The sequence below is a fragment of the Perognathus longimembris genome, chromosome 13, assembly GCF_023159225.1.
Source record: "Perognathus longimembris pacificus isolate PPM17 chromosome 13, ASM2315922v1, whole genome shotgun sequence".
In the NCBI taxonomy this organism is placed as follows: domain Eukaryota; kingdom Metazoa; phylum Chordata; class Mammalia; order Rodentia; family Heteromyidae; genus Perognathus; species Perognathus longimembris.
This window is the reverse complement of record NC_063173.1, coordinates 13,015,507-13,035,530: the sequence shown is the minus strand read 5'-3', so window position 1 is coordinate 13,035,530 and position 20,024 is coordinate 13,015,507. Positions and strand designations below refer to the sequence as shown.

The 20,024-nt window shown below is 38.3% G+C and overlaps 1 protein-coding gene and 1 non-coding gene across 2 annotated transcripts in view; both read right to left on the bottom strand.

Annotated features, from left to right (window-relative positions):
• Rrm1 (ribonucleotide reductase catalytic subunit M1) overlaps positions 1-20,024 on the bottom strand; it is a 39,747-nt gene that overhangs the window by 15,104 nt on the left and 4,619 nt on the right. Inside the window, exons 2-12 of the mRNA XM_048360542.1 lie at positions 18,485-18,573; positions 16,068-16,245; positions 12,914-13,014; positions 10,999-11,058; positions 10,016-10,055; positions 9,036-9,198; positions 7,081-7,222; positions 6,113-6,196; positions 4,412-4,573; positions 3,777-3,856; positions 1,187-1,388 (exon numbers count right to left, since the gene is read on the bottom strand). Of these exons, the coding sequence (XP_048216499.1) occupies positions 1,187-1,388; positions 3,777-3,856; positions 4,412-4,573; positions 6,113-6,196; positions 7,081-7,222; positions 9,036-9,198; positions 10,016-10,055; positions 10,999-11,058; positions 12,914-13,014; positions 16,068-16,245; positions 18,485-18,573 (1,301 nt within the window). The remainder of the gene's footprint in view (positions 1-1,186; positions 1,389-3,776; positions 3,857-4,411; positions 4,574-6,112; positions 6,197-7,080; positions 7,223-9,035; positions 9,199-10,015; positions 10,056-10,998; positions 11,059-12,913; positions 13,015-16,067; positions 16,246-18,484; positions 18,574-20,024) is intronic.
• Positions 15,274-15,438, bottom strand: LOC125362794. Its single transcript, XR_007213105.1, has one exon. It is a non-coding gene; the product is annotated as a U1 spliceosomal RNA (small nuclear RNA).

Below are 20,024 nucleotides of genomic sequence, written 5' to 3'. Positions count from 1 at the left end.
GTATGTAATGTCCACAGTAGGGAAAATCTAGAGACAGATAACATATTAATCATTGTCAGAAACTGGGGAAAGAGAAGCAAAAAGCAAAACAAGGAGTACAAATGGGTACAGGGTTTCATTATTAAGATAATGAAAATGTTCTACAGTTAGACAGTGGTAATATCTACAAAGTCTTATTGGGGATATTAAGCAACAATGAGTACAAGGTTGAATCTTATGAAATGTAAATTATATCTCAATTAAAAGAATTCTGCATTGGCTGGTGAGCTAACAAAGAATTTTGTGCAGACAAATGACACAAACTGATTTTTGTTTTAAAAGCATCACTCTAACACAATCTATCGTGCATAAGTCACTTGAGTATATGTCAATTTCTTCCAACTAAACAAAATTTCCAGGAGGCAGTGACTGAGCTGCATTATGTTTCTTTCTCTTCTCAGAACTTTTAGCATATGATATTTTATACACAGCTGATACTAAATAATTTGAATTAAACTGCAATCTTAGGAGTATGTCTAACCCATTTACTCTGACTTTTTCCACCTTCTACTTCCCTTCTGACCTAAGCTATTTCTGTATATATTAAGCCTTAAATTATTCATTCCATGAAAACAAACTTACTTGACATTCTGTGCAAAAACTAGACCTATCTCTATGTGACATGTAGGGTTTCTCCAAAATGGAAAGCCTTTCCCTAAACCTTTTTCTTTCTTCTTACGGTTCTGGGGATTAAACCTAGTATATGGGCTCTGCAACCATGCTATATTTTTAGTACTTTTATTTTAAAAACAAATCCTTTATCCTATTTTTAGTATTCTTTCTTTATCCCCTCAAAGATTAGCAATTAGGAATTTGTCTCAACATTCTCTAAAAGACTATATATGCTTGCTCAGTTTAAAGTGGAGGAGTTCCCTGAAACATTTTTGTATTTTTCCTAAATGCTATACATGGTTATTTTTCTCAAGTACATTTTAGAGTGACATTGGTAAAGAAAAAATGACAATCTCTCATATGTAGCTTAAACTACAAAAGAACCCTTTACAGGCAGAGATGATGTCTTTTCTTTCCTTTGTAACCTGTCTTGACACTCTTGCTTCAATGAAATGAAAACTCCCTGCAGCCATCTAAAGTGAACTACCTAAGATTTTTTTCTCTCAGTATTCTAGGTGGAAGTTTTTCTACTCACCTCATCTTTGCTGGTATATTCTACTATTTCTGTACACAGGTTGCTGCATTTGATTGTTCCCAGATTCTGCTGGTTGCTCTTCCGATTACAGGAGTCTTTATAGACCATGTATGGGGTGCCTGTCTCTGTCTGAGACTCAATAATGGCATACCAAAGCTGCTGAGCTTTTACAACTTTGCGGACACGACCCTGTTTCTCATAACTGAAAGGCAAAGGTAAGATCATTCATTCATGGGGCTGGGAATATGGCCTAGTGGTAAAGTGCTCGCCTCACATACATGAAGCCCTGGGTTCGATTCCTTAGCACCACATATATAGAAAAAAGCTGGAAGTGGCACTGTGGCTCAAGAGGTAGAGTGCTAGCCTTGAGTAGAAAGAAGCCAGGGACAGTGCACAGGCCCTGAGTCCAAGGCCCAGGACTGGCAAAAAAAAAAAAAAAAATCATTCATTTTGTGGTATAGGGATTTGAACTCAGGGCCTAGTTTTTGCTAGGCAAGCATCTACCACTTGAACCATACTCTCAGATCTGTAATATGTAGGAAAGTCTTAATTACAGACAATTTGAAGAAAGATACTAAAATATGAAATTGTACAAATTCTTAAATTTTCACTGTTTTACTAATAAAAAAAAAAAGAAGAACATACTATTCATTATGCTCTGGATAAAACCAGAGGAAAACAAGACAGCTTTCAATACTGTGTGTGTGGTATGTGTGTGTGTATGCCAGTCCAGAAAAAAAAGTTTTCAACAGTGTGTGCGTGCAGGTGTATTCCAGCTTTCAATAGTGTGTGTGTGTGTGTGTGTGTGTGTGTGTGTGTGTCCATCCTGGGGCTTGAACTCAGGGTGTGTGTGTGTGTGTGTGTGTGTGTGTGTGTGTGTCCATCCTGGGGCTTGAACTCAGGGTCTGGGTACTGTCCTTGAGCTGCTTTGCTCAAGGCTTGCATTTTACCACTTGAGCCACATAGTTCTACTTCCAGCTTTTTGATGGGGAACTGGAATAAGAGTTTCATGGACTTTCCTTCCCAGGCTGGCTTTGACCCATGATCCACAGATCTCAGCCTCCTTAGAACTAAGATCACAGACATGAGCTACCCGTATCCAGCTCTTTCAATACTTTTAAATGACCCCCAACTCCACCAAATCATTCATACTTTTCATAACAAAAAGAGAAAAAAATCTACCATAAAAATCTCTTACCACCATGCCAGATTCCAGTGGCTCATGCCTATTATCTTGGCTACTCAGAAGCCTGAGATCTGAGGACACGGTTGAAATTAGCCTGAGCAAGAAAGCCCATGAGTCTCTTATCTTCAATTAACCACCAAAAAGCTGGAAGTGGAGCCATGGCTCAAGTGGTACTGTTAGCTAGCTTTGAGCAGAAAAGGCTTAGGGACAATGCCTAGGCCCTGATTCAAGCCCCAAGACACAAAATCTCTTAAAACTAGCAAATTTTAATGAGCTATTAAAACATGTATCTTAGTCACTTGTGCAATATAATGTATAACTTGCTTATCAAAAGGAACATTCTGAGAGGGACGCCAATGGCTCACACCTTTAATCCTAGAAGGATGAAATATGAGGATCAGTTTGAAGTCAGCCTGGGTAGAGAAGTCTATTCTGTGGGAGGGTGGCAGGGAGGACACAGAATCTGAGGAAAAAGAGTGAAAAGTGCAGCACTGGAGCACACTGGACATTGATAAAAGTGAAGTATACAATTTGTAGGTGGAGACAGGAGGGAAGGAATGGGAGAGAATGAGGTAACAGATGACACTGTGTGAAAGGAAATGTATTTATTACCTGAGTCATGTAAATGTAACCTGTCCATATCTCACCTCTAAAATAATAAAGACCTTATCTCCAATTAACCAGAAAAATGATAAATTGGGTATATGACTTAAGAGGCATAAGAGCTGTGAATGAAAAAGCTAAGTAAGAGATAGCTTATGACCCTGAGTTTGCCCAGGTATTGGCAAAAAAAAAGCCCCAAAAAACTGTAAAATACTAACCCTGCTAGTTGTCTCTCTCTCTCTCTCTCTTTTTTTTTTTTTTTTTGCCAGTCCTGGGGACTGAACTCAGGGCCTGCGCAATGTCCCTGTCTTCGTTTTGCTCAAGGCTAGCACTCGACCTCTTGAGCCACAGCTCCACTTCTTTTTCAGTTTATGTTGTGCTGAGGAATCAAACCCAGGGCTTCATGCATGCAAGGCAAGCACTCTACCACTAAGCCACATTCCCAGCCCCCTACTAGTTGCCATTACTCAGGTTATACAAGGATCTGTTTAAAAACCAAAATACCTGTTTACATGTCCAAAAGTTTTAAGACAAAAAACAATTTTTAGGATGAATCAGGAAACAAATCTGACCAAAATTAAATTACTAAACATATTGTCTAGATGTACCCAAAGATTCCTAAAAAACAAGATATTGATTTAAATACTCCTTTGTTGCAGTGCTTCAGTGAACCAGGGCCTCACTAAAGCAAGTATTCTATCCCAGTCTCATCCCAACTCAAATGAAATATATTTGATATTCAGATTCCCCCCCAATCAAAGACATCTTTAAAATACTTTTACTTTCATATTTTCCTCATACCTTTCATATAACTTCTCAAATTCCTCTCCCCAAACTTCATCCAGACCAGGGCATTCATTTGGACACATCAAAGACCAGTCCTAGAAGTAGTAATAAGGATCGGATAAATTCATCTAAGTATACAATATGAATCCATGTAAATATCACAATGAAACCCCACTATACAACTAATTTATGCTAATGAAAAAAAATTTAAACAGAGAACAACTAAAGCAGTGACAATGATCCAGATGCATTGTACATGTAAATTGATTTGTTAAATTATAAGCTCTTTGTACAAGTAAAGATAATAAACTAAAATTTTTTAAAGAACACTCCTCCAAGGGAAAAACAATACCACCCACAAGAAAGTTCAAATAGCCAACCATACGTATCTCATTAGAAACATTTTGACAGAAAGGTGGTTTTCATAGACTCTCTTGGAAATTTGCTATAGAAACAACCATTTCAGGCTAATCTTCTAAATACTAAGATCAGGTAGCAGCTACTATATAAAGAATAGAAATGCAAGAAAGGCTTGGCATGTGTTCCATGGAATCACAAGTGGGTTCTTCCCAAGCGAAACACAATGAAAATGACAAAAGCTCCTATGAAGTCAAGTCCCTATTACCTATAGGTACCTCTATCTCTCTCACCTGATTAGTCTCCACTCTTTTCATGAAAAGATCTGGAATCCAAAGAGCAAAGAAAAGATCTCTGGCACGCTGCTCTTCCTTCCCTGTGTTCTTCTTTAAATCAAGGAACTCAAAGATGTCTAAATGCCAAGGCTCCAGGTAAATAGCAAATGCCCCAGGACGCTAAAAGAAAAAAAAATATATCACTCTTTTCAGAATCAAAACAAAACAACTTCATATTTTCAAAGATATTTCCTTTTCACTAGAATTAAGCGAAATACAGATAAAAAGTACTATAAAACATGAAGTAATAAGTTTTCTTTTACAATTCTAAGAGTAAGAAAAAACAACTAACATAAAGGTGGTCTGCCTCATCAAGATCACTGAAGTCCATTAGAAAACAACTCATAAGGGGCTGGGGATATGGCCTAGTAGCAAGAGTACTTGCCTTATATACATGAAGCCCTGGGTTCGATTCCCCAGCACCACATATATAGAAAACGGCCAGAAGTGGCGCTGTGGCTCAAGTGGCAGAGTGCTAGCCTTGAGCAAAAAAGAAGCCAGGGACAGTGCTCAGGCCCTGAGTCCAAGGCCCAGGACTGGCCAAAAAAAAAAAAAAAAAAGAAAGAAAACAACTCATAAATAGATGATTAGTGTGCCTACAAATTCATATGATGATAACTATGTAAACAACACAGTTCTCTCAACTCTTGGGTGAGTTTTGTTTTTTGATTTTGTTTTTTAAGAAAACCTAGAACACATACCATATTACAATTCCATGTCAAGGCTAGATGTTATTATGAGTCACAACTTGAGAAATTTTTTTGCAAATAAACTGGTATCAAAATGCTGACTAGATCAATGGCTGCTTGAGCCAGGGATAAAGTTATATGTGGGTTGGAGTGACAGAGTAATAGAATACTAGAGTGCACAAGCAACATTTTGGGGTAATGTAATGTATCTTAGCTGGTATGATGATTACTTAAAACCTACAAAACTATATATTTATAATGTGTACTTTGACATACATTGGTGGCTCATGCCTGTAATCCTGGCTATTCAGGAGGCTGAGATTTGAGGATCATAGTTCAAGTTACCAGTCAGGAAAGTCCATAAGACTCTTATCTCCAATTAAGTACCAGAAAACTTCAAGTGGTGCTTTGGGTCGAAGTGGTAGAGCACTAGATTTGAACAAAAAGAGCACAGGGACAGCACCCAGGCCCTGAGTTCAAACCCCATGACCAACAAAAAAATAAGTAAATAAAAATTAAATGAATGTATTTTTAAAGGAGTAATTTATGTCTCCTTAAGTAGATTTTAAAAGTTAAGAAAAAAACTATTCTCTGAGGCCAGCCTGGGCCATATAGCAAGATCCTGTCTCAAAACATAACCTGCACCCCCTAAAAAAATTAAGTTGGAAAATATATAAAATTGAACCAAAGTATACATAGCTAAAGATTTTTAGTTCCGGGCTGGGAATATGGCCTAGTGGCAAGAGTGCTCACCTCGTATACATGAAGCCCTGGGTTCGATTTCCCAGCACCACATATACAGAAAATGGCCAGAAGTGGCGCTGTGGCTCAAGTGGCAGAGTGCTAGCCTTGAGCAAAAGGAAGCCAGGGACAGTGCTCAGCCCCTGAGTCCAAGGCCCAGGACTGGCCAAAAAAAAAAAAAAAAAAAAAAAGATTTTTAGTTCCAGTACCTTCAGGTAACAGAGCATACCTTGTTTCCACCTTGGTCCACATATCGAGCTGTGTTGTTATATACTCTCAGCATGGGCACAAGGCCATTAGAATTGCCATTAGTCTAAAAGAAAGGACAAGAATCAAGTGATCTAAAAGAGAAAGGAGGGGCTCTGCAAGCAAAAGAATAAAATGCCCCAAAAGTGATCAATTCTTTCCTAATCTTTCATCGCAGAGTACCTAATTTCTAGCAATCTACAAAGTTTTATCTGCTCTCCATCTTTATCTCTGTTACAAGTGACTAACATGAAATCAACAAAATGTTAAATAAATCACAACTGAATAAACCGTTATTCCATCACATCTCTAATTTTCAATGAGGTGTAACTATCAACCAAACTAAAAATCAAGGAAGCCAAATACAAACTCTATAACCTTCTAAAGGTCATTATATAAACACATACTTTGGATTTAAAATAACTTACATAAGAACTATATGAAATGGAAATATCAAGGCAATAAATAAGGTTAATGGAAATTTCATCATTCAGTAAATGGATTATATAACAAGGCCAATAAAACGGCTTACAAAATAGTGATTAGAAGATACTTATAAGAGACTTCATCAAATTATTTCATCCTTTTAACCTCACAGATAAGTCTCTCAACAGTAGAGAAAGTGAGCAACAAGTTATAATGAGGATTACATGACAGTTGGCACATCATGAGCAATAATAAATGATGTCTTCTAATATTGCTAAAAACAAAATTTTAGCTTAAGAGATTCCAGAGATCATCTACTATAACTTAAGTCACTAACAGACAAAAATGAAGCCAGCAAAAATAAAATGAAATTATTCATGCCCAAGTCACACAACTAGCTAATAATGAACAGAAACCCAGGCCTCCCAAACATTAGCATTATGAAAATGGTTCCCTCTGGATCACAGGCATGGTTGCTTGTGGATCTCAATCTCCCTTTTTTTGAGTTCTATGATAGACACTTACCCCAGCAATGTAGCTGCCAGTAGCCCTAATACAACTCACAGCAACACCAATCCCCCCAGCAGACTTAGAAATCAATGCACACTGCTTTAGAGTGTCATAAATTCCTTCAATGCTGTCATCTTTCATGCTCAGAAGGAAGCAACTATGGGGGGGGAAAAGGTACAACTCAGGACAAGAAAAATGATCAGTCACAAAAATGATTAGACAATCCAAAGTCAGTTAAGCTAGCAAATTAAAGATGTGAAGTTTACAAGGTCCCTAAGCATTTTTACAAGGGGAATTGTCACTGAATATAACACAATGAAGCTCCTCAACATATTATTTAAAACCATCTTGCTGGGCTGGGAATATGGCCTAGTGGCAAGAGTGCTTGCCTCATATACATGAGGCCCTGGGTTCAATTCCCCAGCACCACATATACAGAAAATGGCCAGAAGGGGCGCTGTGGCTCAAGTGGCAGAGTGCTAGCCTTGAGCAAAAAGAAGCCAGGGACAGTGCACAGGCCCTGAGTCCAAGGCCCAGGACTAGCCAAAAAATAAAAAAAAAGGCACATGGTAAGAAGGGGAACTGAGGAGATGTGGATAGGCATAAATGATCACCTGCACTACTTTGAGCAGAGTCAGATGGAGAAGCCACAAATTTATGACTTAATACATTTTGGCCCTATATCTGTGGGATTTTCCGTCTTTTTCTTGTAAGTTAACATGCTAACATGTTGCAAACATATTTTCCCAGTGTACTTGCTTTTTATTTTGTTTTTGATTTGCAGGAACCTTTAATCGTAATGTAGCCAATTTTCTCAATGTGTTGAATCATGATATTTTGCTTTTCTTTTTTTTTAAATTAAATTTTATTGATAAGATGATGCACAGAGAGGGTGCAGTTACATAATAAGGTAGTGAGTACATTTCTTGTCACATTTGTTACACCCTCCTTCATTTTTCTTTCCCTTCCCCAGTTCAGATAAGCATATATACAATATCCAGTGTACCAGAATCATATACATAAAGGCAGGGAATTAGCCAGGAAGCAGGCTACTCATGTGGGTATCTTTTATCAAATTAAGGAAGTCATTTTTTACGTATTTTGCTTAAGTATTTAGTTATGAAGGAACATTACATTATATAAAAGTATATTACATTAAGTTTAAAATGTATTATGTTAACGTATTTATTTTGCCTTATCTTTGACTTCCTAGAATAACCAACTTCTTACATTTTTTCCCCTGCCATGCTGAGAATTCTGTATTCTTACAGGAAGGACATTGCACATGCTAAGCACATGTTCTACCAATGAGCTACACCCCCAGCCCAACTTTATTATTTAAACAGCTTTATTAAAATATAACTTATATATGATACCATTCCCTGCTTAAAATATACTATTTACCTGAGGGCCGGCAGCTTCCACCTATAATCCTAGCTACTCAGGAGGCTGAGATCTGAGGATTGTAGTTCAAAGCTATCCTGGGCAAGAAAGTCCGTAAGACTGCTATCTACAAGTAACTACCCCCAAAAAAGCTGGAAGTAGAGCTAGAATGTCAGCCTTGTGCACAAAAGGTCAGGGATAACATCTAGGCCCTGAGTTCAAGTGCCAGGGCTGATATAAATAAACAAATATGTATACTATTCAATGGATTTTAGAATATTCAGATTTGTCCACCCACCACCACTACAATCAATTCTAGAAAATGTTCACTACCAGAATTTGCCTTCTTACAATTCATTTATTGCAAGCAGAGGTCATTTCCGAATGCAAATACATGTAATCAGAGTACAGGGTAATAAGTCTGCTTGTCTGTCTGATTTGGCAGTACTGGATTTTGAACTCAGAGCCTTGAGCTTGCACTAAGCAAGCACTCTCCCACTTGAGCCAGGCTCCCCAGCTGTGTTTCTTACTATTTCTCTAGTCAAAATTATTTCAAAATATTAAAAGCAGCCATATATAACATATACCTTGACAACTGTGGGCGGTTGGTACCAGCATTGAAGAGAGTGGGAGAGGCATGAGTGAACCACTTCTCAGAAAGAAGGTTGTATGTTTCAATGGCTGCATCAATGTCTTCTTTGTGAATCCCCACAGATACCCTCATCAACATATGCTGTGGTCTTTCAGCCACTGTAAACAAAACACAAGTTTTCACATGATGAGATGTGGCAGAAAAACTAGACCAAAACATTTATGAACCAAAACTAAAATAGGCCAAGCACCAGTGGCTACTCACTCAGGAGCCTGAGATCTCAGGATCCCACTTTGAAAGCCAGTCTAGACAAAAAAGTCCATGAGTCTCATCTCCATTGACCATCAGAAAGCTGAAAGTGGAGCTGTGGCTCAAATGATACTGTGCTAGCCTTGAGCAAAAAAGCTCAGGGACAGTGCCCAGTCCCTGAGTTCAAGGCCAGCACACACAAAAAAGTAAAAATAAAAATATACCAACAATTTTTACATGATTAGGCACAACAATGGCCTATAAAATAAACCTAAAAATGTTATCTAGATTCTGAATAGAAATGTTAAGCTATGGGCTGAGGGTGAAATTCAATGGCAGAGCACTTGCCTAGCATGAGCAAGGCCTTAAGTTTGATCCCCAGGTACTACAAGAAAACAAAAAGTGCCAGGTGCTGGTGGGTCACACCTGTAGTCCTCGCTACACAGGAGGCTGAGATCTGAGGATTGCAGTTCAAAATGAGCTCAGGTAGGAAAGTCTATGAAACTCTTAGCTCCAATTAACCACCAGAAAACCAGAAGCTATGGCGCTGTGGCTGAAAGTGATAGAGGACAAGCCTTGGGCAAAAGAGTTCAAGGACAGCACTCGGGCTCAGAGTTCAAGCCCCACAACCTTAAAAAAAAAAAGAAGAAAATCTAAAGCTAACAGTGCATTGCTCTGTATTCAATATAATGACCAATGTAATACAGAAATGTTTTTATTTCTCACCTTTCCCATTGATCTTCAACAAATAGGATCGCTCCAATGTCTAGAAAGTAAAAGTAGCCGATATATTTTCAGAGCAGATTTTACAGATATGGTATGTATATGTGTGTATGTAATTTGCAGCAGGGTGGTATTTAAATATCCTCAACTCTCATATAATTGTAAATTAAAATAAGAGCACACTATTTTTCCTATCTCCAGTCAAGAACATTATTACTTGGTGTCTTCTTTGAACAAAGACTGCATGAAAATTCCTGCAAAAAATACCACCTTTGTATGTGTTAATACCATAAGTTATGGTATTCATCATGAGAAACAGTACCATAAACACAAATATTCATCTCATACTTGGCTATTCATCTCATATTTGCTTGTAAAAGGTGAGGCACTAACAGAAGCAAAATAGAGATTGAATACTCAATATAAATTCATTAGTTGAAATTTGAGAAAAAGGAAATACTGTTATACTTGTATCAAATATACAATTAAAAGGTTATAATGAAAAGGTTAATCATTTCCTATCATAAAAAAGTTAATAATTTTGCTGAATGTTTTAAGTTGAAGTTACTTCAAGATATTTCCTGGATATCATAACCATGAAATGCGTTTGGACAACACAGAAGGAACTGTTCTTTTTTTTTTTTAATGTTTTAAGTATCAAAGGCAGCCTCAGCTAAAGAGTAAGTTAGTAGGTGTTGTCTTTTCTAATTTGTACTGTAATATTCTTTATATTTTTAATATATCTATTTCTCAAGTAAACAACTCATTTTTTCCATACAGCTTTCTTTCTAATGCAGAGTTCAGGTTAGTTAATATTTTACTTCATCTGATAAGGTATTCTATATTCAAAGCATCTTACTTTTCACTAACATTCTGGTGATTTTATGTGCTGCAATAAAATTCTGATGTGTTTAAGAAAAAAAACAACCTGCATTTTCTGATTTAAAGAGGAATTTCCACTTATTTGAAAACCATTTTTTACTTACCTTAAAGCCAAAGTAATTGTAAGAGAAATCTCGGTCATAGATAATAGCAGAATTCAGGCGCTGAAGAGGGTAAAGAGAAGCTATAATTAAAATAGACATCCTAATAAAATCTGATCTTTTAGCCCTGACTCCAGAACTAAAATTGAAATGATACAAAATAGATAACACTATCTTCTGCTATACAACAAAAAAAAAACATTAAAAGAAGAGATGAGGATATAAGATATCACAGAAATTTATTCACTGCCTTATTATGTAACTGTACCCCCTTTGCATAACACCTTGTCAATAAAATTTAATTTAAAAAATAAAATTAAAAAAGAAGAGAATATCTGCGTGCTGGTGGCTCATACCTGTAATCCTAGCTACTTGGGAGGCTGAGATCTAAGGATTGTGGCTCGGATTCAGCCCAGGAAGAAAAGTCCTCATGAGACTCTTAATCTCCAACTAACCACTCGAAACCAGAAGTGGCCCCGTGGCTCAAGGTGGTACAGCACTCACCTTGAGCAACAAGGAACTCAGGGACAGTGCCCAGGTCTGGAGTTCAAGCCCCACATCCAACAACAACAACAAAAAAAAACAGGCACCTTTGGCTCACGCCTGTAATCCTAGTTACTCAGAAAAGTGAAATCTGAGGATTGTAATTCAAAGCCAGCCAGGGCTGAAAAGTCTCCATGAGACTCAGCTCCAATTAACCACCAAAAAAAACCCTGAAAGTGATGCTGTGGCTCAAAGTGATAGAGTGATAGACTTGAGCAAAAAAGCGTTAGGGACAGCACCCAGGCCCTGAGTTCAAGCCCCATAACTGACCAAAAAAAAAAAAAGGAGGTAAACTGAGTATACTAGTTGGGCTTAAAAACATGCATGTTATTATCCAAGAAACACTGGAATTAACCTCTTTATACAACTCCTTAATAATAATAAACAATTAAGTTTAAAATGCACGTTAAGTGACATTTACTCTTACTCAACAATTACTCTTAAGAATTTATCTTACAGTATATTCATCTGTGGGCAAAAGATCTACCACACAATGGTATTCACTGCAGTGAAAGATGGAAACAGATATTCATCAACAGAGAAATTTTTACTCATAGATACAATGACAATGCATCTGTAAAATGGAATGTTATTTAGTCTCTAAGGTGTACTCATAAGTGAAAAAAGTATCGTTAGGAAGAGTATACACAGTATGTTAGACACATACCTGGATGCATATTCAGAATAGCCTTGTAATGTTTAAGAATGTAGAAATGGCCAGGTACCAGTGGCTCACACCTGTAATCCTAGCTACTCAGGAGAATGAGAATTGTGGATCACAGTTTGAGGCCAACTAAGGCAAGAAAAGTCATGAGCCTCTTATCTCCGATTAACCACCCAAAACCTGAAGCTCAAGTAGTAGAGCCACCAGCCTTGAGTGAAAAAGCTAAGGGAGAACACACAAGCCCTGAGTTCAAATCACCATAAGAGCACCAAGAAAACAAAACAAAACAAAAAAGCTTTAGGGCTGGGAATATGGCCTAGTGGCAAGAGTGCTTGCCTCGTATACATGAAGCCCTGGGTTTGATTCCCCAGCACCACATATATAGAAAACAACCAGAAGTGGCACTGTGGCTCAGGTGGCAGAGTGCTAGCCTTGAGCAAAGAGAAGCCAGGGACAATGCTCAGGCCCTGAATCCAAGCCCCAAGACTGGCCTATATATATATAAATAAATAAACCTCACTTTAAAAAAAAAACAAAAAACTTTAAAATAACATTTTACAGAAGAAAATCAGGATTAAGAGAAAAGTTTTTTACCTATACCTTTTGTAGTGTTTAAATTTTTCTTTAGTGTGTTTTTAATCTATTAACATTTTTTTTATCCAGAAGAGAAAACATAATAAAAACTTTCCACCAGAAAAATATTGTACATACATCTTTATTGGCCAAAACAATATCCAGCGTTGATTTGGCCACCATGGAAGAATGTTTGCCATTATGTGGATTGATGTAGTTGTAGAGATCTTCCATCACATCTAAAATAAAGCAATAAAAATGTCAAAACTGTTCATAACTGATGAGATTGAGAGTCACTGTTTTATGATCCAATTTTATATCAACCTACTTCAGTAGTTTATTGAAAGTGCTCAATAAACATATCCTTACTGAATAAAAATATCTGATAATACTTCATATAAGGAAACTATCTTCCAGAGTTAGAATGAATATAAGCTCTTGTAATTTAAAAGATTTCTAGATGAGACCAGGCACAGTGGCTTATGCCTATAATCCCAGTGATTTCGAAGGCAGAAATCGGAAAGATAATGGTTGAAGGTCAATCTGGGCAAAAAGTTAGCATGACCTTGTCTCAAATAATAAGCTAGGCATGGTGGCCTCTATCTGTCATCCTAGCTATATAGGAGGCACAAATAGGAAGATCAAAGTCTAGGTGTGTCAATAAAAAAAAAAAAAGCAAGACCCTATTAGGAAAATAACATAAGCAAAGGGCTGGGCATGTGGCTCAAGTAGTAGAGTGCTTGCCTAGCACCTGTGAGGCCCAGCAAATGGTCCTGATACTAAATCCCATTTGAGGATTACTAGTTGAAAGTAAGTAAATATGGAAATAAAAATTTCTCCTCACCAGTTTTTATTGCATCAGAACAGAAACCCAAACAGTTCATTTATGTAAAAGCACACATACAATAAGCTTTGCCTGCTCTTCAAAATGTCACAGCAGTAATTGGTCCCTCTACATTTAACTTGAAACTCACATACACATATAAAATACTGCTTTGGGATTAAATTGGATCTGTAGATCCATTTAAGAGAAATGGCATCTTCATAATAAAAAAATATATAGTGGTTAGCCTCACTTAATGGATCTGGAATCAAGAACCAAAAGATTTTTAAGTTGAGTTTACCAGCTCGTTCCTTATAAGCAAAAGAAAATATATGTAAATATTCCTTTGCCCGGATTCCTAGCTATTAAAAAAGTGGTGGGAGCCAGGGGCTAGTGGCTCACATCTGTAATCCTAGTAATTCAGGTTGACATTTGAGGACTGAAGTTCAATGTAAGCCCCAAAAGACAAATCTGACAGATTCTTCTGCAAATAGACAGCAAAAAGCTGGAAATAGAAATGTGGCTTAACCACCAGCACAACAATGTTCATCGAAGCACAATTTGTCATAGCTAGAATCTGGAACCAACCCAGATGCCCCTCAGTAGACGAATGGATCAGGAAAATGTGGTACATATACACAATGGAATTTTATGCCTCTATCAGAAAGAATGACATTGCCCCATTTGTAGGGAAATGGAAGAACTTGGAAAAAATTATACTAAGTGAAGTGAGCCAGACCCAAAGAAACATGGACTCTATGGTCTCCCTTATAGGGAATAATTAGCACAGGTTTAGGCTAGTGACAGCAGAGGATCACAAGAGCCCAATAGCTATACCCTTATGAACACATAAGATGATGCTGAGTGATATGAACTCCATGTTATGGAAACAATTGTTATATCACTGTTGTAACTACTGTCAACATGCTATGTGTAACTGTAGCTTCTATTATTGATGATCCTCCTGTATCCCCTTCCTGTGGTTGTACCTGCACTATCACTGTATCTTATCTGAGTATATTGGAAACCATGTATACTGGTAAACAGTGGTATATAGGGTAAAAAAGTACAAACAACTACAAAAGCAATACTTGCAAAACTATTTGGTGTAAATGAACTGAACGACTCATGGGGGGAAAGGGAAAGGAGGAGCGGGGAGGGGAGAATGAGGGACGAGGTAACAAACAGTACAAGAAATGTATCCAAGCCTAACGTATGAAACTATAACCTCTCTATACATCAGTTTGATAATAATAATTTGAAAAAAAAAAAAAAAGAAATGTGGCTTAAATGGTAGAGCACCAGCCATGAAGAAAGAAGCTGAGTGAGAGTTCAAGCCCTGAGTATAAGCCTAATACCAGACCAGATTAAAAAAAAAAAAAAGGGGGGGGCTGGGAATATGGCCTAGTGGCAAGAGTGCTTGCCTCGTATACGTGAAGCCCTAGGTTTGATTCCCAAGCACCACATATATAGAAAATGTCCAGAAGTGGTGCTGTGGCTCAAGTGGCAGAGTGCTAGCCTTGAGCAAAAAGAAGTCAGGGAGAGTGCTCAGGCCCTGAGTCCAAGGCCCAGGACTGGCAAAAAAAAAAAAAAAAAAAAGGAGAACTGATGAAATGTATAAGGGTTTTGGAAAAAAAAGATCAACAGTAACATGTTGGACTTATTTCCTTTTAGCCAAGGGAGAGTTTGAATACTGTCCCACACTGCCCTAAGTTTGCAGTTAAGTTTTCTGAATTTGGGGAAATTTCAAGGGTCAGCACACCCAGAGTGCAATAAGTCAGACTTGCCCTGGGAAAACCACCTTCATAACTGATCATGGTATCTCCAGCTACATAAGTATTTTAACATTCTGTTTAACCCAGAACTTGTCATTTTTTTCCAAACATACCAACGACAAGCCAAAAGGTGAGCTTCAAGAAAAGAGACTAGTTCAGCACTGGTAGCTCACCCCTATAATCCTAGCTACTCAGGAGGCTCAGATTTGACAATCAAGGTTCAAAACTGCCTGGGCAGAAAAGTTCATGACACTTCTATCTCTAATTAACCACCAGAAAACTGGGAGTGGAGCTGTGGCTCAAAATGGTAGTGCACTAGACTTGAGCAAATAAGCTTAGGGACAGCACCCAGGCCTTGAGTTCAAGCCCTATGACCGATTAAAAAAAAAAAAAAAGATAACCAAAACATATAAAGGTCCATTCATCTTTCCACGCAACACAGAAAACAGAAAGTTCTTGTTCTTTTTCTGCCACTAACTATAATAATCATATGCCTTCTTTGCTTTTTAAAAATAAGATGTGGCTTAGTGTTAGTGCTTGCCTAGCATGCAGGAGGCCCTGGGCTCCATTCCTTAGTACCGCATAAACAAAAAAAGTTATTAAATAAATTATAAAAACTAAAATAGGATGTAACTTTTTAAAGTCATGCAGTTTCACCACTTTCTGACACTAAGTTATTTTCCACCTGACTCACCACTAAACACTTTCTTTGTTTCTTTGTGTAAGTTGGAGACTGCAATCCTTGCTGCCAAGATGGCATAGTCAGGGTGTTTAGTAGTCAAGGTGGCAGCTGTCTCAGCAGCTAACGTATCCAGTTCCACTGTGGTGACCCCACTGTAGAGGCCTTGGATTACCTTCATGGTGATCTGAGCCTATAAAAGTAAAATCAAGAGTTACCTCAGCTTTCCCAAGAAACAACTGCTTCCTTAAAATAACAATTCAGAAAACAATCAAATTCATATCATAATACAGACAACTTTCTCTTCTGAATAATTCTTTCAGAATGTGAGAAACTTGCTAATTAAAATTCATCAACCACCAAAACTGCCAGTAAAAAGATGCTATATATACAATAAAGAAGTGTTACTTTAGAAGAAGCTTCATCTTTAAGAAGATCAATGGAGGGCTGGGAATATAGCCTAGTGGCAAGAGTGCCTGCCTCGGATACACGAGGCCCTAGGTTCGATTCCCCAGCACCACATATACAGAAAACGGCCAGAAGCGGCGCTGTGGCTCAAGTGGCAGAGTGCTAGCCTTGAGCGGGAAGAAGCCAGGGACAGTGCTCAGGCCCTGAGTTCAAGGCCCAGGACTGGCCAAAAAAAAAAAGAAGATCAATGGAAGCTGGGTGCCAGTGGCTCACACCTATAATTCTAGCTACTCAGGAGGCTGAGATCTGAGGATCACAGTTCAAAGCCAGCCTGGGCAGGAAAGTCTATGAGACTCTTATCTCCAATAAACTATTCAGAAAAAGCCGGAAGTGGCACTGTGGTTCAAGTGATGGAGCACTAGCCTGGAGCACAAAGAAGCTGAGGGGCAGAGCCCAGGACTAGGAAAAAAAAAAAAAAAAGATTAATGGTCTTCCAAGGAAACAGCTAAAAATGGACTAATGGTTTTGTAAGTATTTTTTATCTTTTATTCAAATTATCCCTATAGGATCAGGGCTCCAACTCCATATTCATCCACTTTCCCCTAGTTTCACTTAAGAATAAGTAGAGGAAATAAAATGAATAAAGTTATAATCATTCCAGTTAAAGGAGATGATGGAATGAATTAGAACTGGGGCTGAATCATCTAATAATGACTACTCTCAGGCCAGGGATGCAGCTCAGTGGCAGAGCACCTGCCTAACATGTGTGACAACCCAGCTTCACTCTCAAGCACAAGGGGTGGGAGGGGCAGGGAGTGGAGTAGAGTGTAACATTCATAAATCATGACTACTCTTTCTTTTGCAAAGTATAAAGTATTTCAACCTTTCAATCACTGACATTTCACAATCATATTATTTTACCTCAGCACGCAATGACTAAAGCACATTATGTGTACGTATGGAGAGGAAAAGCTGTTTCCTCACGTTAGTCAAGTAAACATTTACTAAGTACCTAACTAGACACAAGCCAAGCCCTGTGGCTACCAAAAGAATGAGACATCCTTAATCCTGGGAGATGGCAGAAATATGAGGGCGAGCCCAGGTATTATACTGGGACAATACTGGTGGGCTTGGAAAAAGGTTTCTTGAGACTTTCATCTTAGAAAGATCACTTTGTAAACAATGATGGATTTGAAATGGGCATGCTCAAAGAAACAATAGGTCATTTCTGAGACAACTATCAAAGCAGTCCAGATAAGGGATGGTGAGCAAAGGTGCCACAATACTAAGGAAATAACAGAGTAACTTGCATATAAGAGTTTGTTCTCTTGAGTGAGATGCCAGTGGCTCACACCACTCAGCTACTCAGTAAGAGGCTAAGACCTGAGGACAGTGGTTTGAAGCCAGCCCCAGAACTGGCACCAAAAAAAAAAAAAAAAAAATCATTGTTTAGCTCAAGATAGCCAGATACCATGGCTCATGCCTGTAATCCTAGCTCCTTAGCAGGCTGAGATTGGGAAGATGGCAGTTTGAGGCCAGCCTGGGCAGAAAAGTTTGTGAGACTCCTTTTCAACTGAGAGTTGGGCCTAGTACACAATTGCTATCCTGTTTATAATAGAATGTTTAACACAGAAAATGTCCAGATGTGCACCCTGGTAGGAAGCAATGCCCTAGCTCAAAAGAAAAAAAAAATCAGGAAAAATAATTGGCTGGAGCTGTGTGGTTCAGCACTAAGAGTACCTGTCTTGAAAGTTTGAGATCAAACCCTAGTGCTACACCTACATCTACACACACACACACACACACACACACACACACACACACTCTCACACATATTCATAGTTCCCTGGAAAGACAAAAATGCACAGAACAGACGGAAATTAAGAAAATAAGTTTGTGAAAGTCACAGTTTACAACTAAAGGAATAGCTATGATCTTGAGTATACCGAACAAGTTAAAAGCTAGAGGTAAGAGACAAGTAGAAAGGAAGCAAGGAACCCAAGATATCAATTATATTTACTTACAGGATCAACAAAGTCCATATTGAGTCCATAACAAAGCTTCTGAATTCGAGATGTAATTTTATCAAACATAACTCGCTCTTGGCGGCCATCTGAAAAATCAAAGTGGAGAGTTCATGCTAGCACCAATTAAGACAGAAATGTCAAAGAGTCAAAGAGGCAGGTGTGGCTCAGCAGCAGACTGCTTGGCAAGCTCAAGGCCCTGAGTTCAAACCAAAACACTGCCAAAAGAGAATCAAATATAACCAATATGTGAACTTTTGAATTGACTAACATAAAAGATTCATACCACCAACAGGGATTGTTTTCTCTTTCCTTATATCATCTTCAGATGTTGTGCCCTGTCCCTCACCCACTTTGTCCTATAAAGTAGCCAGAATTATCCTCTAAAGCTCAAGTAAAAATCATATTATTACCTCCTTCAAAGACCCTAAAGATAACATCTCATCTCCTTCAAAATAAGTCAAAATCATTAGAACAGTCCGCAAAAGTCCTATCCTATCCTATGCACACACATCTGTCCAACCTCTGTATCTCCCCCTTCCTTCTCTACTCCACCTTGCAAACCCTAGTCACACTATTTAACCTCTCTAGATCTCAATGTCATCTCATCAGCCAGGCTTTCCCTGATACCTCTGTTTAAATTGCAGTACTCCAAATATACCCCAGTTCTTCCTATCCCTTCTTCTCCCTTTTTTTTTTTTTTGGCCAGTCCTGGGCCTTGGACTCAGGGCCTGAGCACTGTCCTTGGCCTCTTCTTGCTCAAGGCTAGCACTCTGCCACTTGAGCCACAGCGCCCCCTCTGGCCGTTTTCCATATATGTGGTGCTGGGGAATCGAACTGAGAGCTTCATGTGTAGGAGGCAAGCACTCTTGCCTCTAGGCCATACTCCCAGCCCCTCTTCTCCCTTCTTTGATTTACTTTCCCCATAGCACTTATTACCATGACATACTATGTTCCTTACTTGCTTATAACTCCTCCTACTCATTCAAATCAAGACAAAATTTTTTAAAGGATGAAGATTTTTACACTTTCTTACCAATGTATTCATTAATGCCCAAGCAAGGGACCAAGGCCTAGTGTATAATAAGCACTCAAATATTGAGTGCTAAGTAATTCCTAAACATGTCACAATTATAATACCTTCACAATAAATTTGGCTTGCATACCCTCCTAGGATAATATACGTCATACCATGCAAAGAAGAATCTTCTTTTTTTAATTCAAGACAATTTCCAGAGGTAATTCCTTAATTTTAACATGCTGAGGTTATGGTAAGCCAATATATGTGGACTTCATCTACTTAGTCCTTTCATAAGTATTTTTTTTTTTGGGGGGGGGGGTCCTTGGGTTTGAACTCAGAACCTGGGCATTGTTCCTGAGTTTCTTTTTTTGCTCAAGGCTAGCACTCTACCACTTGAGCCACAGCGCCACTTCTGGTTTTTTCTCTTTATGTGGTACTGAGGAATCAAACCCAGGGCTTCATGCATGCTAGGCAAGCACTCTACCACTAAGCCACATTCCCAGCCCTTCTTTCATAACT